This window comes from Juglans microcarpa x Juglans regia, chromosome 3S, assembly GCF_004785595.1.
Source record: "Juglans microcarpa x Juglans regia isolate MS1-56 chromosome 3S, Jm3101_v1.0, whole genome shotgun sequence".
Classification (NCBI taxonomy): Eukaryota; Viridiplantae; Streptophyta; class Magnoliopsida; order Fagales; family Juglandaceae; genus Juglans; species Juglans microcarpa x Juglans regia.
The window spans coordinates 24,213,381-24,225,974 of NC_054599.1; the positions used below are offsets into that span (position 1 = coordinate 24,213,381).

The 12,594-nt window shown below is 33.5% G+C and overlaps 2 protein-coding genes across 2 annotated transcripts in view; both read right to left on the reverse strand.

Annotated features, from left to right (window-relative positions):
- The window catches only part of LOC121258471 (chaperone protein dnaJ 10-like), a 34,515-nt gene that overhangs the window by 13,906 nt on the left and 8,015 nt on the right, over nt 1-12,594 (reverse strand). The gene's annotated exons all lie outside the window — the stretch shown is intronic.
- LOC121258472 (bZIP transcription factor 44-like) lies at nt 741-2,181 on the reverse strand. Its single transcript, XM_041159996.1, has one exon. It carries the CDS (start codon nt 1,473-1,475, stop codon nt 1,002-1,004), a length of 474 nt encoding a protein of 157 aa, XP_041015930.1. The 5' UTR covers nt 1,476-2,181; the 3' UTR covers nt 741-1,001.

A 12,594-nucleotide genomic window follows, 5' to 3' on the forward strand; every position in this document is an offset into this window, starting at 1 on the left:
TTTAACTTTAATATTAACTTATCTCATTTTATTCTACTTCATTTCATTTTATCTTATTTGTAAAAATAAACTGGGCCTATTCTACTTGTGCACATAAGAGTCATTTTCAGAGTGAAGTGCACGATGGACATTCAAATTCCTGCCCGCGAGAGTCCCTGAAAAGGTAAACGTAATGAGAACCAATCAAAACCAATCCCAACACAAACAATCTTCTTTGTGGCGAGAAAAGGAAACAGCAAGGAACGTATTTGCTAAGCAAAGTATATATATATATATATATGTATATATATATATTTGGTGACATATTCGAAGTGGAATCAAATTAAAGACAGCTCAGAATTCCATTCAGACCAAAGTCCGTAGATTACATAGGTATTTGAGTTCTCAGTTCACTTTGTAAAACCATGAGATAAAAGTAAGTAATCTTCTCACGTCACATATTGCATTTATTTTTATTTATTTTAATATTTTTTTGAGTTTTATTATTTTTAAATTAATTGAATTATTCTATTTATCATTTATACACTATACATTTGATAAAAAAAAAAAATTATGTGCAGTGTGTTAATGATAAGTAAAATTTTTTAAAAGTGAAACACAGCAGAATAATACATCACTGGCAAAAAATTGTCAAAAGATATACAAAATCCACTCTTTATCTCATAATTTTGTCAAACAAATGAAAAGGAAATCATGATTGTTATCATTCATAATTTCATACGATTGAGTTGAGCAGATTATGACGCAAACGTGGCTGATTATATTATTAAAAAATAGGTAGTGCAACGTCACACAACATTAATAACAGTAAAAACACCCATCTGGACCGATACAAATAATATGTATTTTATTCCTTACCACCTCCACGCAGTGATGTTTCTAACCATAGTCTAGACAACAAAAGACACACGAAAGAAAAAAAAGCAAAAAAAAAAAAAAAAAAAAAAAAAATCTCTCCACTTTACTCCATCTAAACGTCAAGCAGCACAGCAAGATCAGTACTAGCGCTGAAACATGTCTGCAGCAGCAGCCATTATAGGCTGGTTCAAATACTGCAAATTCAACGGGTTCAAAAGGCTATCATGTGGCTCAGTGAAGGAACTCGAGTCCCCAGCTCCAAAAACGCCATTGCTGGCATTCAAGAAAGTGATAATCTCATCCAGGGACTTCAATCTGTGGCTAAGCTCACCCACTCGAGCTTTGAGTACTGAATTTTCAGCCTCGATATTCAAGTAATGCTGGGTGGTGATGTTCACGCCGGTGATGATGTGCTGGTTCTCCTTCCTGAGGTGAGTCACCTGCGAAATCAGATTGTCCAGATGCTTCTGTTTCTTCATCCGAGACCTTCTTGCTGATTCCCGATTGGATATCATTCTCTTCCTCTTCTTCAGTTCCAGCATAGCTTTCAAATCCTCCTCAGAGCCAGAGTTATGCATCAAAGTTGATCCTGAACATGTCCCACTCGAGGATGCCATGCATGAAACACAGAAAATTATACAGACTTTTGTAATAACAGTTAATGGTGAACTCAGAAAGACAGGCAAGACACAGATACTGAAAACCAGAAATATATTAGATTATAGAGCAATATAATTATACTATTAGAGCCTAATGATCAGAGTTTGAGAGGGGATATATCATGAAACGTAGTACAACCAGTACAAGAACACGACAGAGAAGGATTGAACTAAGTGGGTCCTACGCCAGAATGTGGAATTTATCATACACCCAGAGAGGAGGATTTCACACAGAATTTGAGACATGAATCTCAAACATCAAGAACAAGATATTGACCATTAAGATTATCCTTGTAAGAACTAACGGTACTCTGATAAAATTCGAGATTAGAGTTTGCAATAGCCTCGAAAACTCCAGCCCAGCATGCGAAACTCGAAAGTAGTAATCTTTCTGAGACTCGAGAAACAAGGATCTCCGAAGGAAAATAAAATAAATCGACAGGCCTTCAAGATGGGTTGTAGATTTCAAGGTAAAAAAAAAAAAAAAAAAAAAACGACTTTGGACTCAGAAAACAAGAACCCTAATGAACTTCCGATCAAAGCCAGGGCTTCTTCAGTCTGGCATAGTCGTAGACGCCAAAATATCTGCAGCAGTGAAGCGAAAGAAAGACTACAGACAGAATGCGAATGGGAAGGGGCCTTTGAAAGTTTTGGGGATGGAATTTATAGAGCAAAATGGACAAGCGAGGTGATTAATTAAATGATTTAAAAATTAAAAATAAATCTAAAAATTAGAAAATATGGAAATAAAGGTGAAAAGAACTTCGCAAAAATTAGTTGAAAAAGTTGATGGGACATGTGAGGTGGGCTGGGAGAGAATAGATGAAGGTAACCTCCGCCGTCCACGACTTCCACCTCCAGCATGGAACTATTCTCCTTTATTTTTATAATTATTTTTATACTATCTCATTTAATTTAATTATTATAATTTTTTAAAATTTTTATATAAAATAAATTAAACAATTCAATATTTTTAAATTCTAAAATTAAAAAATAATATGAAAAAAATATATTCTATTAATATTTTATTTCACTTTCACTTTTTATTTTAATTTATCTAATTTTATATCATCTCATCTTATTTCATTTATAAATATACGTGAAGTGGATATTATAAATTTAAATTTATCAATTGATTTTTATAAGCAACAGGGTAGCATGGTTCTTTATATAATTTGTTTGCAGTTTGCTTATGTCCATTTCTTGATGTTCTGACACGAAACACTAATTAGGAAAAAGGAAGGTATAGGGATGTAGGTTTAGCTATTAATTATTTTGTTAATCAGAATTTGGGTTCAGAATCCAGCAGGACTTTAACGTTAAGAACTCCAGATTTTCGAAAATGACCATGTTTATTGTATAATCCATACATTACTTCAAGGGTACTTTGTCTTTTCGGTTTGCAGACAAGAGAATTGGAGATTATTCCTTTTCAGGGCAATATTTTGCCACGGTCACCATCTATCTAACTGAATTTTGCAAAGGTTCTAATAATATAATTATTTCTGATTATGTGATTGAAGTTAACTTAATAATGTACAATATTGTGTTAATAATATAAATAATAATGGAAGTACTTGTCATGGTGAAAATTAAATAGAGCAGTGCTACTCTGCCGCCAGCAGGTGGCCGCTCATTGTGGTGCATAGTGCAAATTATACTTTTCTTTTTTTTTTTTTTTACTTTTTTTTTTCAAATATTTTTGTAAACATATTTAAATATTTTTTTAAAAATAAAAATATATAAATATACTAATAGTCACTTTTTTAACCATTAAAAAAATTTAAAAAAATTAAAATTAAATACATAAACAGTCAAAATAAGTAAGCAGATTAAGTAGATATAGTAGTATTATTCAATTAAATAACCCCCCGATAATGACATTTTAGTATTATTGAAATTGCTGGGTCGGACACCAAAACACTAGCATATTACGGAAGTTTTGATGCTTGGTACTTTCCTAAATAACGCATAAATATTTATAAGTGCCAATCATTATATGTTTTCCGTTTAGAAGTTGTGTTTTAGTATGAAATGTGATCAACACGTCTCAAACACATAAAATAAGTCTATTTATCACTCTTATAGTTTTAATCTGCTGTCCAAATGCATAATATGCCTGGATAGGGGTGCTATCCGCCTCCGGATGGGGTTGACCCCTTATCGCACCACGCCTCATCATGGGTAGGGATTGGGTTTGTAATCCCGCAATCCACCTCTGCATCTTGGGAGTGGGGTAAACCTCTCATTCGTTCGCCCTCTTGTCTACCGGCACCCACGAGTATCCTAGCTAAAAAAAACACATAAAAAAAAATCAAAAGAAGTTTCAAAACCATCTCAATAATAAACAAAGTTACAAAACTACCTCAACAATTAACAAAGTTACAAAACCATCTCAAATCCACAACAAATTCACATTGAAAACCAAAACTAGCAAAAAGAAAAAAAAAAACAAAACACAATACATATGCATCTAGCCAGAGACTTAGATTAGAGGAAAGATATTTAAAAAAAAAAAACCTAAATATCGTCGGATTCTCACTGTGCTGCCAAAGAGGAAAGAGAGAATGAAGAAGAGAGAAGATGTAGACGCAGGTCGCACCGCCGTAGTGACTATGAGAGGGCAATGGTGCAAAGAGAAAGAGAGAGAGAGGCCCGCATGTTGCCCAAGCAGGGGGCGAGGTGGTGGATGGCTGAGTAGTAGGAGTCGGAGTCCCGCCGCCCAACCTTAGCAAGATGGCCTTAACATCGCCTCGAGTGGTCCCCATTACTATTTGAATGCAATAATGGTACTCTTTTTTTTTTTTTTGTTTACCTGAGAACAAAGGATCTTTGTAATAAGGTGCAATTAATGAAAATTAAACATTGGAGAAAAAAGAAAACAAAGTATTTATATAATGGGTAATGATACTGATCTTACACCTTATTTACTACTATTTTACTATCTAGTTATTTTTTTTTCCTTTTACTATTTGAATCTAGATTAAAAATCTCAGAATATAACTTTTTTACATAATTTAAAAGAAAATAAATTTAATCAACCAACGTAATCAACAAAAGTAGTTAAAAATAAATTGAATTTTATAAAAGTTGGTTCAAAGAGCAAAACAATGTCAATTTTTATAAAATTAAATTTATTTTTAATTAAATTACATGATTACGTTAGTTGATTGAATTTATTTTCTTATAGATTATACAAGGATATAAAGTTATAAGGTTTTTAATGCAAATTCAAATAGCAAAAGAGGAAAAAAAAAATTGAATAGTAAATCAGTAATAAATAGAGTGTAAATCTATCCTTAATTTTATATAATTACAGAGTATGCAAGCTGTTATTTTGTCATCTCAAAGACTCAAATGTAATGTTCAAAATTATTGATAATTTATTTATATTTTGTTAGTTTAAAAAAAAAACATAAATACAGTAATAAAAACTTTGAATATTTAAGAGGGAAACATATCATTTTCCTTTTCTCTTATATCTAATTAATACAGTATTTGAAAGCGAAGATAGGTGCCTGATCAGTACTCGATCCCTTTCTGACCAATCTTATGTTTTGTTCATTCATTGGGGTAAACGAGGCGCACATCACTGCCAAGATCTCAGTTTTTTTTTTGCAGTAGCCATAGCAGTTACATTGCACGTGCCCACATTCATCCATGCTAATCTGTGAACAGAGATTTTTATTTTTTTTCCCTCAACAAAAGCATCTTTAGCCTTTAGGCATCTCATAAAGCAATGAAAAATGCTGGGACCAATGAAATGGAACTCTCAATTTGATTATACTTTCTTTTTTCAAAAAAAGAAAAACTTAATTACAAAGGAAGTGTTTATTAATGAATTATTTTTTTTAAATTTGTTTAAAAATATTTAGAAAATATGTATAAAATCTCACTTCACCTTTTTTTTTTAGTTTTTAGTTTTTTTACGTAGTGATTAAAAAAATATTGTTTAATAATATTATAAATTTTTTCTTTTTTTAAAATATTTAAAAATGTTAAAACAATGATGTGAAAAATATTTAAAAATATTTTTTTAATATAATTTTTTAACACTTTTAAATATTTTTAAAAAAATAAAAAATTCGTAATATTATTAAACTATATTTTTTTAATTATTACACAAAAATACTAATAAAAAAAAAAGAGCAGGATGTTTGAACGGAATCCCAGCAAGATCCCAAGCACTGCCTAAAGCAATATATGGTAAGTGGTAACCACGAAAGGTCGTTTCATGGAATAGTAGTCTCGCACTATGTTCGTACGTAGCCATCGTTTACTTATCTGTTTGGTTTGTGCAACATGGTTTGTTGGTGTCGGGCTGATTATTCTATAATGATACGTTATGATTTTGAATAAAAGTACTTTACCTCTTCACTTTAACTGTTCTATTTGATCGTTAGTTAATTTTTTATTTTTTATTTAGTGATTAAGAAATTGATTTTAAATATATTGATATATTTTTATTACTTTTAAAAATATTTAAATGTATAAAAAAAGAATGAAAAAAAAGGAAAAAAAAATCACTAGGCAGTACGCTCAACGGTAAGAGTGGGACAGTATAGTAGCCTCACTCTATGATTTTTTGTAGATTTTCAAGGAGGAAGACTATGGAGCATACATTCGGACCATTGTCTCTAGAAAAAATTTTTTGGCACTATTTTTATATGCGGAAGATCAAAATTCGCGCGAAAAGTCGTTCGAGTGTAGTTCAAACATAAAATTTGTTGATAGGTCATTCAAATGAATATTGGACAAAGAATTTGTTCGAGGCACGCTCAACACTTCGCTAAAGTGAATAACGCATAAAAGTAAAAATTAATATTTTTGCTGACACCATAAATATATACTTGATAAATTGTATAGCCGTTTCTATATAGTGAATTTCACCACAAGTGTATTCTATGATTTTTCTTTATAATAAAATTATCTGCAACTCTTTAAACGTAAGCATGTTATCGAACCGCATTAATTTTATTTTGTGTAATTGATTTACTTATGTGCAGTTTATTTTTTATTTTTTATCTTCGTTTTCATGATATTATCAAAAGAAAATAATTGATTAATTTGTTCCAACTTTCTATCTTTCTTTCTTTTTTTCTTTTCTTTTCTTTTTTTTTAAATAAAAAAAGGGAAAGCAATGGGTTACTAATAAAGGATCAAGTTATCCCAACCCATACGAGACCAAACTACCCACAAAGCTACAAAGTTGCACGTAAATTTAGGCTCTATTTGAATAATGAAAATAGTTCATCTCGTCTATTTATTATAATTTTTTTAAATTTTTATAAAAAAATATAATAAATAATTTATTTTTTTAATTTTTAAAATAATAATAATATTCTAATAATATTTTATTAAACTTACATTTCAACTCACTATTTAGATAGCACCTTAGTCTACATGCACTTAAAATTGTAAAAAAGATCCATTAATTAGTTGAGTTAGATATAATTTTTAGAGTGGGAAAGTCAAACTTAGTTTATTTGAAAAAATATGACCCATTAAAAAAGACTACATAATATCTGTATACCTTAAACCTACATCTAGTGTTACTCGTTTAATTAAGGGAAAAACTAGCAGTTGAATGGGTTTAAAATTCAATTTTACACTAGCCAATAGATGGTCGACACGTAGGCACTCTAAGAAAACTCAATTTGAACTTGCTTACACCGAATGAATGCTCTCCTCCCTCCAAATGTGTCTCCCTCCCATTACAATATTGTTTCGAAAGCTTTGGAAAAAAAAAAAAAAAAAAAAAAACCAGAAAGGTAAACTCGTCTTCAGCTGAATGTCTCTCCCCATTACTGTACTTCCGAATATCTCTCCCCACCACCTGCACTAATCTTTAGCCGACGGAAGGTAAACTCTGAGAATTTCTGTTTCTGTTTCCTGTCTATTCCTTCTCCTCTTTGTGAATTTCGATTTCTATCTCAGCTGGGTTTCTAGTATTTCTCCCCAGATAGGCCATCTTCATTATCCTCTGTTTCACTAGCATCTTTGTTCTCGAGACCAAGTTTTTTCACTGTATGCAGTTCAGCCAATTGAAACCCGAAAAATACAATTGGTTTGTACCACCCTCTCCAGAAAAATAGAGTAGCAAGTAATAGCAAAAAGGTGGAAGAAATCTAGTCGCTAACCCTCCAGATGAGTCTGGCTCTTTGTGCAAAATATCCATTCCATTTGGCGAAAGCCCCATTTGAAAAAAAAAAAAAAAAATCCAAACTCATGCCAATTAATAAGATCAACTAAAGAGTCCATACAAAATGCAAATAATTTGGCAGAGGAGTTAAAAAGGTAGCACGAAAAAAATCAATAGAGTGTCGAGCCTGGCAATTTAAAGGTTGTGATTGATCTCAGACAGAGGTTGTGATAGAGAGATTAGGAGGCAAAGAGGGCAATCGGGTGTACGCAACTCCAATATATTTTTTTTAAAGCTTAGTAAAAGTTGAAACACAAACCGAATGAGAGGAAGTGGTGTAAAGATGAGTTTTTTTCCTTTTTTCCTTTCTGAAGAAATCATAAAGTGCAATAATAGGGAGGGAGAGACATTCGGAGGGAGGGAGAACAGGCATTCGGTGTACGCGGGTTCAAATTAAGTTTTTTTGGAGTGCCTACGTGCCTTTCATCTATTGGCTGGGTGTGAAATTGGGTTTTAAACCCATCCGTGTGCAAGCTTTTCCCTTTAATTAATCCGGCCATTATTTGGAGCGATAGTTGCCATAGCGAGCAACAATTGTAAAAATCTCCTGCTCTCACTGGCACTATTCACCATCTTGCACCTTATACCCTACGAAAAATATTCTTACTCTCTAAAAAACATTTCTACAACTTATAAAAAAAAAAATCGTGTGAGATGCATAATGTGAATAATTGCTGATTTATAGCAAAACTCCACCTACAATTAATGTCATCTTTTTCAGTTTTATTTATTTTAAATTTTAAGATTTTTAACGTAGATAGAGTAAGATAAAATAAAAAGAAAGAGTCTTGGCCAACATAACGTGGACTATAGAATTGATCAGAATAAATAGGTATACAACATAACAAATGAGAGTAAAACAACGAGAAAAATAAGGAGCTAAACATGGACTACACTTGAGAGCTAACATATATTTTTCAATACAAATTTACACAATTGAAACTAACTATGCAGTTGAGTAACCGTATGAGAGTTTTCAGCTGGTTGTTGAGTGAATTTTGTAGTAGGATATTTTACATGTGGTAGTTGAGAAAATCGTGCAGCACTTTGAGAGTATGGAGGGACAGATACACTAACACCCCATGCAAATTAATGGGGAGATCAAACACTATCAATTTAGAATGCAAGAATGTAAAACGTAGTGATGTCTGTCCATCTATAAATACATTAGCTAGTTGATCTTGTGTGGAAATGTGACGAACCAAAATGTCTTTATTGACTACCTTTTCTTGAATAAAATGGTAATCAACCTCAACATTCTTGGTGTGGGCATGAAAAATCGGATTTGAAGCAAGAGCAATCGCGCCAACGTTGTCACACCACAAAACAAGAGGAGAAGGAATAGAAAGACCAAGGTCACGAAATAACATCCTTATCTAGTATAATTCTGTTGTAACCAATGCCATAGACTAATACTCCGCTTCGATACTAGACTTGGACACCACATTCTGCTTCTTCACACTCTAGGATACAAGATTTTGGCCAATGAAAACTCCATAACCACTAGTAGATTTGCGATCATCCGGATTTTCTGCCCAATCGGAATCATGAAATGCATTTAAAGCAATAGAAGATGGAGTGTAGAGCAAACCATAGTCAATAGAACCCTTCAAGTAACGCAAAACTCATTTGACTGCAATCCAATGGGGTTTATGTGGGCTATGTGTAACACCTCGAACCAGAGGTCTGGAGAGTTAACTCTTGTACCCTAACATCATTTTCTATAACAAGTTTGTACACTCTAATATTTCATCAAAATACAAAATCCATTTATACGAACAAAAAATATATGTCCCCCCATCAAGACACTAATTAACTACCTCAAATAAATAAATTAGAATTTCACACAGTTTCAAAATTTTTACGACTTAGAGTGCCAAAATAACATAAAATCATAAATTAACAAAATATGACTCCAAAATAAATACTTGTACCTTTGGATACTTATTCTTCTACGAACATCAAACTTTTCGAATATAGTCTACTTTTGACTCCCGGCTGAAGCATCATAATCATCTGAAAATTATTGTGGAGATAAGGGGTGAGTTATCAACAACTCAGTAAGCAGAGAGTATATACTAGTGTGTAAACATGAACGTTTTCAAAATTTTCAGAATGCAGAATAAAATATTTACCTTCAGAATGTAAAATAAAAAATATTTACTTTTCGAATGCAAAATCAAAACATGTTACCAAAAATTTTAAAGCGAAACTTTCAGAAAACTTTCTTATTCAAAATCCTTTAGTATATCAAAATCTGAGACCTTATCTTCATAATACCGGAGCATCAAATCAGGAAAGATACCATGTTTAACCCTCGTTGTAGGTTATAAACCACCATTGTAATCTGTGGAATGGTCTTATCCACTATTATAACATGTGGTTTGGCCGTATATCATGTTTAACCCTCGTGATAGGGTTATAAACCACCATTATACTTGTGGTTGGGCCGCATCCATTATTATAACCCGTGGTTGGGCCGTATCCACTATTATAACCCGTGGTTAGGCCGTATCCACTATTATTACCTGTGATTGGGCCGTAACGGAAATCGAGCAGAATATCAGAATCAAACTTAATAAGAATACAAAATCAGAATCTCATGCCAAGGTTTTCAGATGTCACAACATATCCAAACAAAGTATTGAACAAATTCAGATCCTTCGCATTTTCAAAAACACTTTCAAAATATTTTCGCATCACATGCATACATTTTTCATAAATTTCATATTCACACTTTTTGCATAGTTCTGAAACAGAATATACAAAATTAGTTAAAGTCTACTCTAATCATGATAGAAAATATTTTATCTTATACAACTTTCATGCATATGTAGAACACATATCTAAGGTTGTTTTTAGATTTTTTTTGAAAACAGACATTCATATTTTTAAATCAACCTCATTTCATTTTCTTTTTATGCAAAGTCTAGTCTAGGAACCCCGTTTACCTAGACTTATTTGCTTTTTCTAAATTTTTTCACAACAGTGCTGAGTAAATATCAATCGTCACCTATAGAAAATTCATGTAACTTAAATAAATATCCAATTGAACAGTTACTTCGTAATTACACATGAAATACATATTTTAATACCTTAAACCCTAAAATTTCTCTTAATTCTAAAATATCATCACTTTCTAAATTCATCAGTATCTACTTAATAAATATTCCATTAAAAATATCAGTCTCTTAAAAAAATACCCACTTAACAATATAAGTCCGCATGCGTCTAAGTCCAAATAAATAAAAACTCTTCCAAAACCAATAGTCGATTAATGCTTTAATAATAGAAGGGCATTAAGGTAATAACCCCTCTTCTACTAGGTTAACAGACGCATATATATATATATGTATATTTTATTTTAAGCAGCAACAAACAACTGAACAACGTACGGCGACAACACTTACCCAAGGAAAAGCTAGGGACAGCGGCACTGTATAGAGGCTACGACAGAATTTGGGTGGCTGAGGTGTAAATCCTAGCAGATGGGCTACTGAACATAGAGAGAGAGTGACGAGAGAGAGTGTGAGCAGAGAGAGGAAGAGAGTAAGCCGTGAGAGAGAGAGAGAGTCTGCACAGAATACTCACTGAGAGAACAGCAATGCAGTAGTGCCAAGGTGGTTGGGCAGTGGCAGATCACAGGGTGGCTAGGGAGTCGGCGTCACTTGGCCGGGTTGAGTCAAACAATGGTAAGCTGAAAAGAAAAACTATGTTTCTTGGTGCGAGAATAAGGGCCTTCCATTGTTGGCGGCGTTTGGCCTTGATCTAAGGAGCATGAAATGGGACCCATGCGGTTGAGGTGTGGAGGAAACGGGGTTGTTGGCATGGACAACTACTATGTTTTCGGGTGGGAAAAATAGAGTTGCGTGAGGCGTTGCTGCATGTAAGAATGGGGTGGTTCGAGGTGGTGATCTAGGGTTGTGGGGGTGCAAGATTGCAATGTTGGGCTTCATGTGGGAAGGATGTTCCCGATGGCAACGAACTATTGTTGCGGTTGGCTTCTGTTTGGCTTTGCATGGTGGCTGAGGGAGAAGACATGGAAAGCATGCCTGTTTAGGGATGAGCTTTACCATACAAACTTGGTTTGCTTGTTATTTCGTGGTGTAAAGTTGGCATATGTGAGACTCTATTTTGAGGGAGGAATCGAAAGTGGAGGAGGCTCAGAAGGTGGTTGATGGCCCTCTAGCTGGGCAATGGAGTGGTGTCTCTAGCTGGGCTTCATGATGATGGTGCTACGTGAAAAACAGAGTAAGAAGAGGTGTAGATTAATGTCGTATGCTCCATTAATTATACAAAGCATTCAAGTGAAATGCTTAAGATTAATGCAAAAAGTCCTCAACAGTCGATTAACAAATTGTTTCACCGAAAGAGAAAAGAGTTCGAGCGGTGGAAAGTGGAAATGAATGAATGGACGGCATGCGTATGGAAAAGTAAATAGTGCATGTGTGGTGCACGCAAAAGACCAACACATGGGGGTAGAGGAAAGAGTCATGTGGTGCATGTTAAACAATCGAAAGTGGTAGCTCCATAATTAAAAGTAAAACTTCAAAACAAACATAGAGTCCCTCCGCTAGCCGAAAGATAACTTGTGGTCCCAAAAAATTTTGTGAAGCGGTTTGGCTGGAACCGGTTACAAACAAATTGTTTCACCAAAAGAGGAAGGAATCTGGGGTGAAAAGTGGAAAGGAAGGAATGGACGGCATGCGCATGGAAAAGTAAATAGTGCATGCGAGGTGCACGCAAAAGACTAGCACATGGGCATAGAGGAAAGAGTCATGTGGTGCATGTTAAATAATCGAAAGTGGCAGCTTCACGATTAAAAGAAAAACTTCAAAACAACCATAGAGTCCCCATCAGCCGAAAGATAACTAG

Coding starts and splice junctions, on each gene's coding strand:
- LOC121258472 (XM_041159996.1), bottom strand. CDS start 1,475: ATGGCATCCTCGAGTGGGACATGTTCAGGATCAACTTTGATGCATAAC.